This window comes from Cricetulus griseus, chromosome 2, assembly GCF_003668045.3.
Source record: "Cricetulus griseus strain 17A/GY chromosome 2, alternate assembly CriGri-PICRH-1.0, whole genome shotgun sequence".
In the NCBI taxonomy this organism is placed as follows: Eukaryota; Metazoa; Chordata; class Mammalia; order Rodentia; family Cricetidae; genus Cricetulus; species Cricetulus griseus.
The window spans coordinates 16,768,032-16,787,494 of NC_048595.1; the positions used below are offsets into that span (position 1 = coordinate 16,768,032).

At 42.9% G+C, this 19,463-nt stretch overlaps 1 protein-coding gene across 3 annotated transcripts in view; it reads right to left on the bottom strand.

The window, feature by feature from the left end:
* Positions 1-295: 295 nt before the first annotated feature.
* Luzp1 (leucine zipper protein 1) overlaps positions 296-19,463 on the bottom strand; it is an 80,627-nt gene continuing 61,459 nt past the window's right edge. For 2 of the 3 annotated variants that reach the window (XM_027399740.2, XM_027399739.2), the window contains exons 3-4: positions 5,890-9,058; positions 296-4,371 (exon numbers count right to left, since the gene is read on the bottom strand). In XM_027399740.2, coding sequence (XP_027255541.1) covers positions 4,219-4,371; positions 5,890-8,946 — 3,210 coding nt within the window. In that variant the 5' untranslated portion in view covers positions 8,947-9,058 and the 3' untranslated portion in view covers positions 296-4,218. The remainder of the gene's footprint in view (positions 4,372-5,889; positions 9,059-19,463) is intronic. The other variant, XM_027399741.2, reaches the window with a different exon arrangement.

The window sequence follows — 19,463 nt, forward strand, 5'->3', positions numbered from 1 at the left end:
TGCTATATGTTCTAGGACAGCCAAGGCTACACACACAAACTCTGTCAAAAAAAAAAAAAAAAAAAAAAAAAGTGCTGTTTGTGAACTCACAAGAGATCCTCCAGCCTTTGCTGGGATTAAAAGCATGTGATTTGAGACAAATTTTCTTTGACAACAAAGCTGCTGGTTTTAACTCTGGTTCAGTTTTACAGCATAAATTATTAGCTAGGCATTTTACCTGAATTTGTGAAACTCCATACCAGCAACAGAGAGAACCGCTGTTCCCAGAAATCATACAAAAATTGCCATCACTGACTCAAAGGAGCACATGGAAACGGGAGCTTTATTGGTTACATTGTGCTGCAGAGCCAACAGAGAGCATTACAGCCTAAGGACGCATGCAGACAGGCAGCTTCAACTACACACATGCACCCAAGGAGCCCTGAGCCCCTGCCCGTGGCTGTGCCCTGCTTTCCACAGGCAGGTTCTGGCCTTTCTGGTCCCGTACTTGGAGCAGGAATGTAGAAGCGGCTGCACCTAGACTCCAAGGGGCAGGGGTGAAGCCAGAGCTACCTGCCTAGGCAAGTGGATGTGGACCAACAGAGTTGAGGCCCCAACAAAGGGCCTATCATGCGTAAGTTGATTTAAGGGCTATCTTCCTAGCCCTCCCAATCTTTAAAATACAAAAAAATAGACTTTATTCTCTTAAAAATACATTCCATTCAATACATGTTCTGAGCTGTGAAGCAGCAGGAAAATAGGACCTCTTTCCTATGACCTTGGTTGAGGTGTTGAGGAGAACCCTGTTCCCCATTCAGGGTGTTCAAAAGGTAATCCCTAAAAAGCAGCTCTTACAAAGCAGTCTTTGTCAGAGAAGAAACCCATGCCAACAGAGGTGGCCAGGGGCCAGCCTCTGCATCCCTGCTCTTTTACTGACCCACTAAATCTATGAACTAACACTGCCCAGGACAAGAAGTCCACTACTCTAGGCATCGGCCCCTTCTGCATGAGAGGGAAGACTGGTGTGCAAGCTTGCCTGTAGCCTTGACCCCACACAAATCCCTTTAATGCATACTCTGAACTGTTCACTGTCACAGAGAAACAGACCTGGCACAGCTTCCTGCCTGCCACCCTGCAGCCTTTTCTGACAGTTTCAGTACCCAAGTGGCAGGTAACACAGCAGGTGAAGGATACCAGCTCCTGGCATTTAGCCAACTAGCTCTTCATCCTCCAGCCAAGTTGTTCTAGAACTAGGTTCCTCGACTTAGAACTCAGATACACACCTGCTGGCTCAATTTAGCCAGCTACCCAGACTACTGAAGAGAAGCACTTGTCATAAAAGTGAGTCTGTTTACCGGGACTAAGGGAATATTTGGCTTGATTAGACAACAGTTTGACTATGGGTCTTCCTTCTATTTGGAGGTTTCCTCTAGCATCCAGCTTGGGCCCAAAGGTTACATCTTGTCTTTTTTTTTGAGAAGTGACGTGCCTTCCAACCTTGGAATTAGAGCCAGCCTGTTCATCCATGTGAAGCCCAGAGGAACCAAACCCTCCAAACTTCACTTGATTAGGATAAACATTGTCCGCAATTTAAAAATATATCTACTTTACAACGGTTTACAAAGTGTGCAGATTAAAGAAATAATATCCTGAAATAACTGTTACAATCAAATGCTATTGCACTCAGATTTTCAGAAAGGCAGCCCATCGCTGTCCCTTTTCCACGGAACATTTCGAATAGCAGCAGGTGTCGGTACTGCTAAAATGTGGAAAGATCCAGACTTTGGCACCAGGAGCTACAGCACCAGAATCCAGGGCTCAACACCCAAAGACAAAAATTATTGGCGAGATCTTTTGAAACAGGGCTTGGTGCCCCTGTTTCTATCAGCAGAGAAGAGCCACAGACCTAATTTCCTATACTCTTCAGTGGACCACCACAGAGGTCTGTTTCCTTTGAACTCTCAGGGCTGCCAACTAGTACAGGAGAGTGGCAGGGGGACTGCAAGTGAGAGGTTGCAGCCTTGAATGAAAGAGTATCTAGCCAGCAACCCAAAAGCAGCAGCAGGAACAGATCTTGAAAACACTACCCTAGTTACCAAGTTGGGATGTGGAGGCAAGACACATGGCAATGCCCTCAGGTTAGCAAAACTCCATTGAAACATAAGTGCTAGCAAGTTGTTCCTGTCCCTGGGGATTAAAAAAAAAATAACAACAACAAAAAACCCACAGTAGATCTCCTCACACCCTGGCAGGATGGCTGAGTCTGATGTAGACAAGGGCAGATGAGTGCCAGTGTGTGTGTGCTGAGTAAGGGTGGAGGAGACTACTCAGTCCTCCTGAGGATGTCCTGAGTCTTCCCTGTCTCGAGGAAATTCACAGGAAGAGGCACGGAAACAGGAATCTATCAGACTTGTGTTATAGAAAGCACCTAGCTTGAAAGCCAGGAAACATGGCACTGGGAAACACCTGTGCCACATAGACCTGAGACCACCCAATCTAAAACCTTCACCACAGACTGAAGACAGGCCTTAGGGAGTTCTCTGAGTTCATCCCCATGACCTAGAAACATGAGAAAAGAATAAAGTATAAGACACGGAAGACATAAACACATTTTCCTAGACTCCTGTGGATACCACCTTCAAAAGCAAGAGTCAGCTCACACTGAGTGGTGAAAACAAATTTGGAACACCAAAGTTAAGGCCTTAGAGGTCATCCACTCCAAAAAACTCATTCTAAGCTGTGAAGCAGCAGCGGCAGAACACTTGCCTAGCACGCCACATCCTACATTCAACCCCAGCATGCACGTGTGTACACACATGAACAACAAATGAATAACCAACAAAGAACTCATTTTAAAAATGGGAAACTGAGGCTCCAAGAAGACAATGACTTGCCTAAGGTCACAGAGCAAGGAGTGACAAAGCCAGGAAGGATGGGGAAAAGTAGCTTTCCAGACTCCTAGTCTAATGCTAAGGCAATGACATCCACTCCACATAGGTAGCCATGGAGGATCCCTTTGAACTGAAAGAATGCTTCAAAAAATTCAGCGACAAGCAAACAGCTCTTAACCTCCCCATGTGGTTGGTATAAGGAGATGAAAGTTTTTTATTATCTGCCTTCCTTAAAAGGCTTAATGCACTTCGAACTGCATAAATCTGAGGCCCTCAACAGGCAGGTATTGGCTTTCCTCCAATGAAATCACTGAAACAATGATCTACTCGTAGATACCAAGGGCTTGCTTTTGTGGGAATGGTGTATCAGCAGTCAGCATGGTAAAGTGCGAGGCCTCCACAGGATGGAGGAGGAATGGAAGAGAGCAGTCAGGCCATGCCTTTCATGGAGCTATTGCTTGTGGAGTGACTAAAGGAATACACTTATTATTTGCTTTCCTATTTGCTGGGCACTTCCTAGAAGGCAGGGTATGTTGGGTCAGCCAGCTTAGTCTAGCAATTTTCCCCAAGAAGAGAATGATGAAGTCGGCTGGAGTTTCCAGGTCTTAGGGAGAATAGAGGTGATACCAGCAGCAATGTTGGTGCCCAGGAAAGGAGATGCATGAGCTCTGTTTCTGATGCCTTTGGAAGGTGAGCCGAGTGCTGGAGTTGGAGGATGGTATCATTCCGTTTGGTATCATGCTCTGCCTCCAAGAAACTGGTTAGCCAAAAGCTGAGTCAGGGAAGCTTCAACTTAAGGGTGGTCCCATAATTACTTAGGGGCAGCAGCACAGACTCCTCTTCTGTTTCCAAATTCTCAAGAACGCAAAGACAGGGATGTAAGCCCCCCACATGGAAATGATGGCTGACGGTTCCTAGGGCAATCCCTTAGGGCAAAGTAGGAGCCAAGTGGATATATGGTGAGACATTGGCAGCAAAAGGGGCTGGGCTTTGATACACAAACAGCTCACCAAAGAGCAGAGAAGAGAGCTTTTGGCTGCCTCTATATGGTGGTGGGTTTCTGTCACTTCCATTTGGGGGTCTGAGACTGGTCCATGCTTCCTTGGGGACAGACATAGGAGAAAGGACTACTCATGCATCAGGGAAGGCTGGCCTGAGTGACTGGTTTGTAGTCTCTGATCATACTGGGCAACTGGCAAAAATTACCTGAGCCATAGTCTGGCTCTCCAGTCTCCAGCCAAGGCCTTGTGTCTAGCCTGATTAACTGGCCTTGGATCCTTCACAGGCCAGGAAAGGGGAGGAGCTGAGAAGCAGGAGGAGGGAAAACAGCAGACTTCACCTAGCTGGCTCAGTCTTCCTCAGCATAAGGCCTGGCTGGCTGTAGCCGCTCCTCAGCCCAGATTCCAGGTTCTGGCAATCCCTGCTTCCCAGGCAGTTCAGAATGCTCCAGGGTGTTGTGCATTCGCCTGCTGGTAACAGATGTGCCGTCTTCCCCTTCCTCCTGTGCCAATGAGTAACAAAAATAGAAAGTGAGCTATAGACACAGAACAGGAAGGAATAAGACAATCTAACCTTCCACCCTGGTAAGCTCTCCCACCTAGAATAGACACTACACAGTAACTGCAAAGATATTTGGGGGTGGGGATCAGCACAAGTCACTATAAAACTCCTTGGAAATAAAGAACTGAGAAAACCAAGAAGCTCATAATTGAACAGAGACTATTATAGGTCTGAGCCTAGACGAGGAATATGGGAGCAAGGACCCCCCAAATGGTATGTGTGAAAGCCACTTCCTTGCTGTATGGCAGGAGTATGCTAAAGAGAAAGTTAGGTCTTTATTTTCTACGTATGATCTATGGAAAAGCCACATGCTTTCCTCTTATATCACTCTGTCCCTTGGCTTGTGTCTACCCTGGAAACTCAGGGAAAATCTTTAGGACCTGAGATAGGCATCTTTGTCCCTACTCTTGGAATTCTGCCTTGCCAATATTCCTTGTCAAAGAGTAATGATTATGAGCAGAAAAGGCAGCGATCATGATAGAGAAGCATTCCTAAGGTTGCAACCTGCACTCTGGTTTCCTCATCTGGATGACCTCGGATAAGGCACCTAGTCTGAGACCTTCATCTTCACTACCCAGATGTGAAAAGCGAGGACAGTACTGTTCACAGGGCTGTTTTAAGGGATATGGGGTGAAGCCAAATGTCAACCTAAAAGATTGATAGGCTGGTCCAGTTAATCTGCAGTTGCCTGACTTTTAAAAAAGTACTAGCATAGGCTGGAGAGATGGTTCAATGGTTAAGAGCACTGCCTATGCTTCCAGAAGATATAGGTTCAATTCCTAACAACCACATGGCAGCTCACAACCATCTGTAACTCTAGTCCAGGGTGTCTGACACTCTCCTGGCTTCTGTGGTACCAGGCACAGACTTGGTACACAGACATATATGCAAACAAAACACCCACATACACTAAATAAAATTTAATGTGAATTTTAAAAGGTACTATGTGTCTAGAAGCAAGATATTTTCATGGTCAAGGGGTCCAGGTTCAAGACACCCTTGGGGCTTTCTCTAGGCTCTGTTCTAACACTCTGGGTTCTCAAGTCAGTTGATTGTGGAGTCATCCATCTTTTAATGCGCCATATAGAAGCACTCTCACACAGAAAATACTTATAAAGTAGGTCCAGGGTCAGCCCTCACTCTCCCTATCTGTTGGCTGCCCACAGAGACCTGCTCACCAACTGAGGCAGCAGGACAGGAAGAACATGTTCATGGACACTCCAAGAGCTTCCTGTTCACTGCTCTGGAAATCTCAGGCAAACCAAAGAACAAATGCCACGTACTGTTTGCTCCCCTTCCATGTGAAAGGACAAACTAGATGAGGGGTTCTGGAAGTTATGTTGCTTTTTGCCAAACCTACCTGAGACTCAGTATTTACCAGCATTCTGGGTTCCCTAAATCCTTGGCTGAACAGATCAAGGCTGAGGGGAAATAGAAGGGGAAAGAGAGTGAGACTCACCAAACTTGCTGAGTGGTTCCAAGTGGTGGCAGTGATGGCATCTCCTATCCGATTCCTCCGGGTGATCACCTCTGATGCAGTGAGGCTACTTTGGGTCCTTCTAGAGGAGAGCTCAGGAGCATCCCCTGCATCTCCTACCTTTCGAGTGCCCTGTTCAGAAGGGAGGGACCTGGGCTGTTCAAGCTCTAAGAAGTCTGTGGAAGACCTCTGTGTGTAGGCATTAGTAGATTCCATGTGCCTACCTACTCGAGTTGGGACGTCTTCTGAACATTTAAAGTCTCGCTTACTCTTCCAGGCATTCCGCACAGTGACGTGTCTGGTATCTGAAGAGCCTACCTCTGAAGAGGCATTATGGCTTTTCCACCTGACTGTCTCCGCTTGGGGGGCATGACTATTCCTCTCCACAGAATCAGATGGCTTGATTAGAATGCTGCTCCGAGAGACCACTGTCTCTGGTCTATTCTTTGGAGACCCATCTCCCATTCTTTCAGCTTCTGTGAGCTGCAAGGTGATGTCATGTTTATGAATAGAGAGCTCAAGGGGGGAGTTGACATGGTTGCTAACTGATGTGAGCTCTGGGTGCCCCACCTGGATGTTGCTGGTGGAGGTGTGCCTCTCCCTTGGGGCCTCCCCTTGGACAGCTCTAGGGCCACTGCTCTCAGAGGGATAGATGGTGATGCTGCTTGTCACTTTGCTTGGCACAGGGTTAGAGGTGGATCTCTGCTTCTCCAGTACAACCTCAGTCCCAGACCCTCCCATAATTTTTTTCACATCCTTATCAATGATAACGGGTTTTATGATTGCTCTAGACCGCAGGGCCTCTCTGGGGCTGAAGAGCCTTTGGTTTTTTGCCCCAACACCATTGGCATCTGGGAATTCAACAGCACTGGAGGAAGCTCTGGTAGATTTCATAGATTCATTTTCTGTTGCAGCATTTTTATCATTTTCAAATAGGGCAGTTCTAGGTCCTCGGGACTTGACCTTTTCCCTAGAGTTTGGCTGTTGTTTGGGCTCTGGCTCCGGAGTGATAGTTGTGTTCACCAACTTGGCAGTAACAAGAGATTCTATGTCCAAGTCATCATCTGAGTCCGGCTTCTCTTTGCCACTGGATTTGATGACACGACACCTCAGGGCTTCATGCTGACTGCTGTCTTCCATCACAACTGCTACAGACTGATCAAGTCCTTCTTTATTTGGCACTGAAAAGCCCTGAGGGATATTTTCTTGGCTTCTTGAACTATATGGATACTTTGATAAAATAGGAGCTTTAGAATTTGGGAAATTGGCATCAGCTTCTAGGCCATTAGCAGCCCTTTTGCTCTTAGAAATCCCTTCTGAGGAGGCTCTTTGAGATGAGGACAGAGCTCCAGTGGCCTTAGAACAGCCAGACTCTGCAGCCTGAGTTACTTGACTTCCATTGCCAGGCACCTGTCCTCTCTTGCCATAATGGGCCTCAGAGATCTCAGAAGTCTTATCGCCTCTACCCATTGTATCATTGGGAACAGGTCCATGGGTGGAGTCACTAAATGTTCGAGTTGTCTTTTCTACTTTCCCCTTAAGTCCACTCTCAGTGCCTGGCTTGAGAGTCCCCTTCCAAACTTTATTGTGCTCCTGGGCAGCTGGCGGGTAACGGCTAAGCACTGATGGCTGCTCCCTACACTTTTTCCCTTCACTCTGAGAGGACCCAGGCAAAAATCGGTCTTCAGCTCTCTTTGTTTCCTGAGATCCATTGTCTGCACCCACTCCCATGTTAGAAGCTTTTGCTGCCCTTCTGTTGGTGAAAATAGAAGAAGCCTGCTTGTTGCTCAGAGAATAATTTTCATTATTAAGAGCAAACTCCCTGTTCCGGATCCTTTCCCGCTTATGTTGAGGAGACAGTTCCCGGGGTATATGCCTGGACACGGATGCCTCACCCCCATGACCTCTGAGCTTAGTCCTTTCATGCCTGCCTCTGCCCAATAGGAAAGCATCTTCCCCTTCGATGTCCCCGTTTCCTAACTCTTTCTGTTTCTTGACTTGCAGCTTGATCTCCTCTAGCTGGCTAGCTAAGATTTTGTTTTTATTCAGTTCAGTTAGGTAATTATCCTGAAGGTCATTGTTTTTAGCCCTCATTTTCTTAAGTTCTTCTTCCAAAGATTCAAAGTGTTTGATTTGGGTCTTAAGTTTCTGAATCTCTTGGTTGAGGTCTTTGACTTTGTTGTCCTCCTGGTTCTGGTTCTTTTCATTTTCTGATTTGTCTCTGGTTTCATTCTCAACCTGCTTTAAGTAGTCCAGACTGCCCTTCCTTCTCAACTCTTTGGACGGCAGTGTGGAGGAGATACCGTCCTCAATGCGTAGGTCGTTCCTCTCCAGAAGGGTAGAAGCATTCCTCGTATGATCTCGGCTCATTTTCTTGTTCTGCTCCAGTTTTTGAGTAAGCTCTTTTATTAATTTCTCATTTTCTTTCTCCTTTTCATTCAAGTATTTTCTCTCATTTACAAAGCTCAGGGTTAATGATTTTAGCTTTTCTAATTCTGACACTAAACTCTGCTCAGTTTTATCCAAGCGATCCTCCGAAGATTCCAGTTCCTTCACTTTGACTCTGAGCATTTCCAACTCAGAAGAGATTTTCTTGGTCAGATTTCTCTCTTCATTCAGGCTCAAACAAAGCTGGGAACATTCATTCTTGCTCCTGCTCAACGCCTCTTCTAGCTTCTCTAAATCAGCCATTCGTTTCTGAAGCCACTCGATCTCAGATTTCAGCTCTCGGGTAAGGTTTTCCTCCTCTTCAAGTTTCTCCTTCATTGTATGACACAAGTCCTCTGCTCTCTTGATTTCCTCATCTTTACCTTCAATCTTCAGTACCCGCTGGCGAAGCACCTCGATCTCAGCCAGCATACTGGAGTTGCTGCCCTCTGCCTGGATCACCTTCTCCTGGAGGTCCAGGAGCTCATCCTCAGCTTTCTGGAGGTTTTTTGTGGCTTCCTCCAACTCATCGAGGCGGCGACTCAGGCTCTGTAACTTAAATCGCAGGTGGCGACTGGAGGCAGCATCCTTGTAGCTGGCCATGTCTGCCATGTCTACAGCCAGCCAAGGTAGACTGCTAGAGGCATCCAAATGCACTGGGTAAGCTGGTTACCTTTCTTTTGGCATCCACAACCTTCTTTGGCAACTGAAGACCATTATAAGTCTACAGAATGAAAGCAGGAAGCATGTCAGCAAATTTTAAGAAGGCATGTTAGCTTGATTATAAAAAGAACTCCAATCTACAGTCCTTAAACAGAGGACACAGCAGTAACTCAAAATTTTAATGGATCAACTTGAATAAACCTGCAAAAAAACTGTTCTTCATGGCTGACAATGAGCTAATACCTGAACACAACATGGCATAAGAATGCAGGGAACCCCAATTCTCATGGCAGAGTCCAAGGACATCCACCTATGCACAATCTCTACCTTCCTGTATTCATTAAAAAATAAGAAACTTTCTTCCTTAGCTGTAAAATGAGCATAGTCCTCTCTCCCCTGTGAGAGCATGTGGTGAGCTCTTTGGAACAACATACTAAATAATCCTGAAGTGGGAGAAGGGGAAGTGAGGTAGGGAGTGCAGACCAAAGGAGGGAAGTAGTAATATTTTAAACAAGTTGGTAAAAAGAACCTTACATTAAAAAATACTGCCCCAAACAGAATAAAGTTAAGTCTGCTCCCAGATACAAAGGTACAGGGGAAAAAAAAGAAAAAAGAAAATACAATTTATAAAAGCAACAGGTTTTAAGAAATTATCTCAATCAATTGGCTGTTCTAACAAAAGATCTGACACTGGATCGTTTATAAAGACCAGATGAGGTTCTAGAAGCTGGACAATGCAAACTCAGGCCACCAGCAGGTTCTATGCCAGCTTCAGGCCTGGTGTCTGCTCCTCGGAGAGTCTCTTAAATCTTTAGACTTGAATGATGGAAGGAAAAAAAGTTAAAAAGGTCCTTCTTAAAGGTGACAAGTCTAATCACCTCTTAATTATATCAGGGAGGATTAAATTTGAACCTGAGTTTTGTTGGGCACACAAACATTCAAATATTTGAGGAAACATCTGAACCTTAACTGAGTGGCAAATAGAAGACAAAAGACATGGTGATGCTTAAGAAGTAAGCTGTCAATCTAGAGGTACATATTCCCTGAAACAACCAAACATGAGCAGTTTAACATGAATTCATGAGCACCATCAGTAAACTAGAGAGAAGGCATGTGTCCAGCACAGCTACCAGATGACACTCTTAAGCTCACATTCAAGACTATAAGAAACTGAGAGTGTCAATTATTGACAGAATCTAGAATCACCTGGGGCCTCAGGACATGGGGGTGGGGAGTTGATTATGTTCACTGCAGCCCACTGTGGATAGCCTTTCCTTGGCAAGGACCCTGGACTATATTGGAGAAAGGGAGCTGAGCATCAGCATGCATTCATTGCTTTCTGTTCCTGCCTGGATGTGATAGGACCAGCTGCTTAAGACACCTGCCACCTTGATGGACTGTGCCCTTAAACTATAAGCTGACATAAACCCTTTCTTTCTCCTTTGAGTTGCTTTTATAAAGGTATTTTAATGACATCAACAGAAAAAGACATTAAGACACTCACCTTAACAATTCTAAAAGAAGTCTTAAATTAGACCAACAAGGAATCAAACAAATAAGTAACAGAAGACAGCTGGAAATACATTTTGAAATGAAGCTTTCATCTTAAGAAACAAACAAAAAGCAAAGTAAACCCATGGTAGTTCCAGCTGCCAGGGAAAGGAAAACAAAAATAGGCAGCCATGAGACCACTCTCTATCAACTAATCTGCTAATTCACTAAAATTAAGCAGAAGAGAGAAAATAAGTGGAGATCAAACTGAAACAAGGAAATAAATAGCCGTGTTAATCAAAGACAAAGCTGGCTCTTTGAAAAGATAATGGTGCTGAAGAGATGGCTTCGCCATTAAGAACACTTAATGAGTATCTGTACAAGATGTAAATTTTAGTTCCCATTATCCACTTCAGATGGCTCCCTAGTTCCAGGGGACCCAGTGCCATCATTTGGCTTCCACATGCACCTTGATGCATATCTCTTCTCCCCTGCCCCCACACACAAATAAAAAATAACTTGTCTTTTAAAGGATTTTTTTAGTTGTCCCCAGTTTTACTGAAAATATTACAGAGCAGAACAGATTCAAAAGACTCCACATAATGCTTTTAAATTAAATATATCTTTTTACAGTTGAAATAAAATTAGGACTTTAGGAGGCTAAGAAATAAAATATAATTACTAATAACAAAAATGAAAAAGAAGACACTATGTCTCAGAGACATTAAAAAGATAATAATTTATAAACAACTTTGTGGCCAAAATTTGACAATCCAGTGAAATGGACTAATTAATGACCTGAGAGCCACAATCTATAAAGAAACTGATCATCAATAACTATGCAAAATAGATATAAAAGCCCAAATGGCTTTACTGTTAAGAACTACATACATTTAGAAAGATTGCACCAGTTTTCCAGAAGACAGTGTCAGAGCAAATACTTCCCAATTCATTCTGTGAGGCCAGCAAAACCCTCATAAGAACAAAGACATCACAAGAAAATAAAATCCACAGACCAATACCACATTTACACAGATACATCTAAGGATCTTCAACAAAATGCTAGCAGATGAAATCTATGTATAGGAAGAATTATATGCTACAATTAATGGGATCTTTAGAAATGCAAGCTTCAGTCTTTTGAAAACTGTTTGATATAAGTCATCATACCAATAGATTAAAGAAGAAAACTGACATGATATCACATAGAGAAACTCAAGGCCTCCCTGCTGGGATGAGGGACAATAAGAATGTCTTCTCTCATCATCTCTTTCAACATTGTACCAGAAGCTTAGATAATACAATTAGGCAAGAAAATAAAAGATATGCTGATTGGTAGGAAAGAGAAAAACTTTGTTTGAGGATAACATGTCTATGTAGAAAATTCAAAAGAATGAGCAAAAGAAAGTTACCTTAAAACAAGTAGTGATTACAAGATGGTTGCAGGATATAAAAATAGACAAAAAACAAAAAACAAAAAACCCTCAAAGCTGGGCAGCTGTGTCACAGCTCTAATCCTAGCACTTGGGAGGTAGACACAAGTGTATTTCTGTGAGTTCAAGGCCAGCCTGGTCTACAGAGCAAATCCCAGGCAGAAAAACTCTATCCTGAAAAACAAAAAAAAAAAAACAAACAACAACAAAACAAAAAACCCTCAACCACTTCTCAATGTGCCAACAGTAAGTGGAACTGGAAATAAAAGAACAGTATCATTTTTATTAGCATTATAAAAAATGAAATGTAGGCATAAGCCCAAAAAGTACATACAATGTTTTGCAGACTGTAGAACTTCTGACCTAAGTAAGTGGGGAGACTGTTCATGCTCACTGGTAGGAAGACTCAATATAGTATGGGTGTCAGTTCTACAAACTCAACATAATCATAATCAAAATTCCCAACAACTATTGTGTGAATACTGACAAACTGGTAACGTTTTGGTAGAGTCAAATGACCAGAAGAACTAACACAATATTAAAATTAACAAAACTAAGAACTGATGATACCTGAACTAAGAAAGTTATCAGTCAAGACAGTATGTATAAGAAACAATAGACAGACAAAGGAGTAAAACCACCCAGATAAATACTGATCTGTAAGAACAAAGGCAATAAAACAGAGCAAAAATAGTCTTCTCTATAAATGGTGCTAAAACCAGACCCATATGCACAGACTTAAGTATAAAATGCAAAACTAGTTACTCTTAAAACATTAAAAAGGAGAAAAATCAGATGACCTCAACTACAGTGGTAACCTCAGGTACTGTCACAAAAGTACAATCCATGAAGGAAAGAACTGATAACCTAAGCTTGTCAATGTGAAAGACATCAAGATAAGCCAAAGATTGGGAGAAAATAACTAATATATATTTGATAATAACCAGGAATAGTAATCCCAGAACTTAGGAGATAAAGGCAGATGGATCCCTATGAGTTCAAGGCCAACCTAGTCTACAAAGTGAGTTCCAGGACAGTCAGTGCTACCAAGAAGAAAAGTGAAAGACCCAGATAGAAATCACACCAAAGAACATATACAGACGACAGATAAGCACATGAAATGATCATGTTGATTTAGAACTGGGACAGAGACAGACAGACAGACAGACAGACAGACAGATATGCCAACTACTGGGCATGGTGGCTCATGCTTATAATCCCAACACTTTAAGAGGCTGAGTCAGGAGGAGTGCATCTTGAACTTGAGGCCAGCCTGGGCTACAGAGTAAGACCCTGTCTCAAAAAAACAAAAAACAAAACAAAAAACCCCAACATCATGACATACCTATTGGAATGAACAAATTACAGATAACATGGAGGATACAGAGCAACAGGAATTTTCAAGTCCATGCCAATGGTAATGTAAAATGGTATTACCACTTTTGAAGACAGTTTTCTTAAAAAACTAAGCATAGTCTTACAACCTGATCCAGCAGGTTTTTTACCTTGATTTTTTGTTTTCTCTTTTTACCTAGATGACTGAAAAATTATGTACACATAAAAACCAGCATATAAATATCTATAGTAGCTGTATTTATAATTGCCTAAACTTAGAAGCAGGGACATACCCTCCAGTGAGGATAGGGTAAACTGCTTCATCCAAACAACGGAGTATTATTCAGTTCTAAAATGAAACAAGTTGTCAAGTTTAAAACAGCTCCCAAAGAGCCAGGTGGTTCTCTGTGAGTTCAAGGCCAGTCTGGTCTACAAAATGAGTTCCAGAACAGGCTCCAAAGCTACACAGAGAAACCCTGGGGGGGGGGGGAGACAGGAGTTGGGATGGACTCACAAGGTATAACTTCTAACTAAATGACATCTGGAGAAGGCAAAACTATGGGAACAGGAAGAGCACAGGAGATTATTTGGGGCAGTAAAATACTCCGAATGATTTAATTGTGGATACATGTCATTCTACCTCTCTTTAAATCTATAAAATATACAAGATCAAGAGTGAACCCTAGACTGGATTCGGTAGCACACACATTTAATCCAAGCACTTGAAAACAGAGGCAGGTGGATCCCTATGAGTTTTGAGGCCAGCCTGGTCTACATAGTGTGTTTCCGGTCAGTTGGGGCTAAACAATTTTTAAGGAAAAGAGAAGTAACCTTAATATATGGATGTTGGATGACAGCAATTATTATAACCTAAATTAAGATAGGTATAAATGCCATGGTTTTTAAAAAGACCACTGAAAATAAGAGTGGGACTAGGAAGACCAAATAGGAAGCACTATGATAATCCAGGCAAAGACCATTGTGGCTGGCAATAGAAGCACTGAGAAATGGTCAGAATTCTGGTCATGTGAAGGTAGAACTCCACGCTTTTGCTCCTGGACTGCATATTATGTATGAGACTAAGAGAAAAATTAGGGATGACTCTGAGGTTGCTTGCCTGAATTTGCAGGATAGTGCTGTCCTACATTCAATGCAGTTGAGTGCAAATGCAACAGTATGAAAAGATCAGTTTAAAAACATTTGTTGAGGGACTTAGTGGTCATTCAAAGACAAGAGAGCACAAATACACAAGCATGGAGAGGTCAGGAGAGAGGTGGTCTCAATATAAATCTGTGAATCAACAGATGGCTTATAAAAGCAATGGCATTGTCAAGGAATTGAGTGAGCACAGAGAAAACAAGAAATCAAAGGTCTGAACCCCAATATTTTATTGGGAAAGATGAAAAACAGCAAAGGAACAAAGTATTTATGAGGCAAATGGGAAACCACAGTGTACACAGCATTACATATCATGGAAGCCTCTCAAAGTATAAGAAAAAAGCAACAATAAGCTGTGAAGTAAGAGTAACAAAGATGGAACTATCTAGACAACTATGTCACAACTATCACCATTGGGGCTGAGGAGTCATCTCAGCAGTAAGGCATTTACTCCAACCTATGTGAGGCCTGGGGTTCCACCTCCAGGACCACATGGGCAGGTGGCAGGGGTTCGGCACTAAGTAACAGGAATGGGGTTGGAAACAGTAACAGAATCACTAAGGATTTAAGTCATTGAAAAAATAAGGTCAGTGACATGGTGGATGACAGCAACAATGAGGTTACTGAATGATGGATGTAGTCTCGTAAAATTAGACTCAAAGCTAGGGGAAAGGAGGGAAGAACACTGCCTAAGCTATGAGAGAAAATCCAGCATCTAAAGTAAAACAGACTCTTAACAATCCAACAACACCTGCAGGTGAGGCTTGGAATACCAAATACCTACTACCACCTTCTGGAGACTTAGGGCCGCTGGTTGCACTACATGCCTAGAGCCACCAGATGGAGCATGTGCAACACAGCAACATGGGAGAAATTGCTACCACAAAGTCTAGCTCTTTCCCTCCCATCCATCACTCTGCATCCCTCTCTCAGTATAGCTCCTTCCTCTCATCTAGGCTTTTTTTTAGACTCTCTCCCATCTTTTCCTAGCCTATATGCTTCCATATTCTCCAAAACTGGAGGGGGAGGGTAGACTTTCCTTTGGTCGTTTACTTAGTGGCACAGCAAAAGTCTTACCTATTTATACACAAGGTAGGGGGTTAGGGACTCAACTAATTTCATATGTTCAGTGATACAAAGGATAAAAAAAAGTTAAAAGATTTATATTAGCATGACAGTTACTGGAAGACAAATGGCACCATGTGTCTACAAAGTACTTTAAATCAGTGTATCATTGTAAATATGCTTGTATGATATAGAGATGAACTTCGATACATCTTATATCTCAATAATGCTTTCTTGTTTTGTTTTGTTTTTTTTCAAGACAGGGTTTCTCTGTAGCCTGGCTGTCCTGGAACTAGCTTTATAGATCAGACTGGCCTTGAACACAGAGAGATCCCACTGCCTCTGCCTCCCAAGTGCTAGGACTGCAAGTGCTACCACACCAGGTTCAATAATGCTATTTTAAAACACAGTTGGGCATGGTAGCATTTGTGCAGTTCCAACTACTCAGGAACTCTAAAGCAAGAGGATCCTTTGAACTAAGAAGCTCAAGACCAGCCTAGGAAACACAGTGAGGACACTATACAAACCAAAGCAAAACAAAAAACCTATCTTCAACTAACACTCTCAACACACTGCCTTTTTACTAGTTTATAATGCACTTCTCATGAAACAAATCTGTCACTTCGACGGCACCTTCAAAGTGTAAGCCAGACCAATCCTTTCTCCCTTACTTATCGTTTTTTGTCAGGATATTTTATCATTGAAACAGGAATAGTAACTAAATTTTATCACACTGTATGAAGTTCTATTTACTCAGTCTATCTTGCCCGATTGCTTTCTTATTTGTATTCTTAATTCTCAGTACCCAGCAGGGAGCCTGGCACATAATAAATGCTTAAACTTAGTGACTCTGGGTGGCTGAATGAATTTCCTAATGATTCAATGGCTGGCCAAACACTGGCTATTAACAAAAAAACATTAAATAATGCCAAGGAATTATTCATGGATTACAAAGAAGGAAACAGCAAGAGTGGATCTAGATGGAACAGAGTATCAGGTCCTGTGGTAATGTTCTAAAAGATCACACCCAAGCTCTGCACCACTTGGTTAGTGTTCTGGCCACCATACTTCCCCTTCTAGTCTGCAGGTCTGTGCCTTGGAAATAGAGCCAAACTGCTGAAACCACTCCTCACAGGGTACCCAAATATCACTACTGGGCCCGGTAAGAACACAAAATATTTCTGGATCTTCCTCCACTCCTTAGAATAGGGTTTAAAAACCTCCGATAAACACTTTTTCTTTTCTGTCTTTGGTTTTTGGCACAGGGTTTCTCTGTGTAGCCCTGGTTGTCCTGGAACTCACTCTGTTTAAGGCTGGCCTTAAACTCACAGAAATCCATCTGCCTCTGTTGTCGGAGTGCTGGGATTAAAGGTATGTACCACCATGCACTATTTCTTATCTGGAGGGGGTGTGGGGGTGCTATTTTCAGAGCTATCTACAAAGAGAAGGGGCAGATTCTTCTCTTTCTAATGTTTGCCTGCTCCATGGGGAGAATTCATTATTTACTAAATATTTATGAAACATTTGATATACATAGGCTTTTGTGAAGTGCTAGAATGAAAAATTAAGAGCTTCCCCTTATATTTAAGAAGTCAGGCAGATATAGCCAAAAGTAAAACAATGATTTAAAATAAAGCCTTCTTGCCGGGTGTTGGTGGCACACCCCTTTAATCCCAGCACTCGGGAGGCAGAGGCAGGCGGATCTCTGTGATTTCGAGGCCAGCCTGGTCTCCAGAGTGAGTGCCAGGACAGCCTCCAAAGCTACAGAGAAACCCTGTCTCGAAAAACAAAACAAAATAAAATAAAATAAATAAAGCCTTCTCTATCTATCAGGCATACTGGTACTCTCCTGTGATCCCAGCACACAGGAAGATCAAGGGCTCATGGTGAGCTCAACCTGCAGAAGCAAAGGAAGGAGAGAGGAGAGAGTGGAAGCAAAGCAGCAGTAGCTTTTCCCTGACCACCACATGATGTCAACATACATCCACCATCTGTCTTCTTACACAGATGTCTTCTTCTACAGCACACTTGACCACCAGACATATCAGAAGTAGCAATTAACTGTACCTGAGAATGGCATCTGTGCTAACCTTGGGGAGGGGATCACAGAACAGTAAAGGGAAGGATGAATAGTCCCACTTATTTGCATTTTGTTTCAACCAAGTGTAATCCTATAGCTCAAGTGGCCCTGGAACTTAGCATGTAGCCCACACTAGCCTCAAATTTACAACGTTTCCATGTCCTGGAGTCACTCACAGGCATGTACCACCCAGTCAGTCCTCTCTCCCCCTCTCTCTCTCTCTAAGATTTCTTTATTTTTTATGTACATTGGGGTTTTGCCTGCATGAGGATGCCAGACCCCCCTGGAACTGGAGTACTGCCACGTGGGTACTGGGAATTGAACCCAGGTCCTTTGGAAAAGCATTCGGTGCTCTTAACCATTAAGCCATCTCTCCACCCCCGCCAGTCCCATTTCTTAAATTCAATGTCTCCCACATCAATATTTACCTTAGTTCCAATTAATATTAAAAGATACCAATTATCTCTCATTTAGTAGCTCATTTCTGCCAAATTTTTTGTTTGTTTTGTTTTTCGAGACAGGGTTTCTCTGTGGCTTTGGAGCCTATCCTGGAACTAGCTCTTGAAGACCAGGCTGGTCTCAAACTCACAGAGATCCTCCTGCTTCTGCCTCCCGAGTACTGGGATTAAAGGCGTACGCCACCACCACCCAGCTTCTGCCAAACTTTATAAAACAAACAAACAAACAAACCAAGGCTTCTTGTATCTCAGGCAGGCCTTGAACTCACTATGTAACCAAGAATGATCTATAACTTCTTATCCCTCTACCTCCACTTTCCAAGTGCTAGGACAACAGGTATGTGCCATCATACCTGGTTTATGTGGTGCTGGGGTTGCTAAACAAATACTCTACCAACCGAGCCACATCCTCAGCCCCTTAAACCTACTTCTAAGTGGCCCTATCTAGCATTTTAGAAACTGACTCTTCCTGTCCTGGCAGATCAGGAAAGTCTGAAATAGAACATAATAAATCCTGTCCTGCCCCTTCTCCCAACACAGTTGCTGTGATTCATTTCCTGTTCCCAACAGTCATTTAATGCAGGGGTCGGCAAATGTCTTTGCAGTTTGACATACAACTACATACTTAGGTTGGAATTATTTTAGGTTTTGTGGGACCAAAAGTGTCTGTCCCAACAACTCTATTTTGTAGTGTGAAGCAGTCATGTCAGACATAAGAGAATAAATATTTCAACTAAACTTTTTTACAAAATCAGGCAAGGGGCCTGAAGCCTGGAGTTTGGCATCTCCTGATCCACAGGAAAATCAGAGCAGTGTTTTTAAACAGTCTTTTCTGGACCACTCCTGGTAACCAGTCTTAAAGCCTTAGGCCCACTAACAAGTGTGTCTTACTACTACTACTTCCTGCGTGTATCTATTTCATTATTGAGTTTCAGTGGTTTTTTACAGAATCATCCCAGAATCTAAAACACTACTTTTCAGCCTTGTTTAGCCACATTATGTGTATTCACATTATGAATCTGACTCTCCCACCAACATGTAAGATCCACAAGGTAAAGAACATGTTTATATGTCATCTAAAACCTCATCAAGAGTTCCTCTTTGTCCTTATGATGTCTTTTTCATGAGTGGGTTGACATGAGAAGTGTTACTGAGATAGGTTACTCCAGACCTTTCTCCATCCCTGTTGTGCCAGCAGTAACCAAGACCGCTGCTCATGTTCTCACCCCTCTCAATCCTAGTTCACTGGTGCTCTCCGAGGCCTTCATGAACACCACCAATAAAGACTGGCTCAAAAAAACCCAGAAAGAGCAAAAGGAATTGGCTATTAGTCCAAGTTTCTTTAATCTGATTGTTTTGGTGTGCTTCTTAAAGGTAAGTCAGTCACCATCTCAACTGAGAAAGTAACTTTCTCAAAAGGGGAATGTGATCTGAAAGGACATAGTT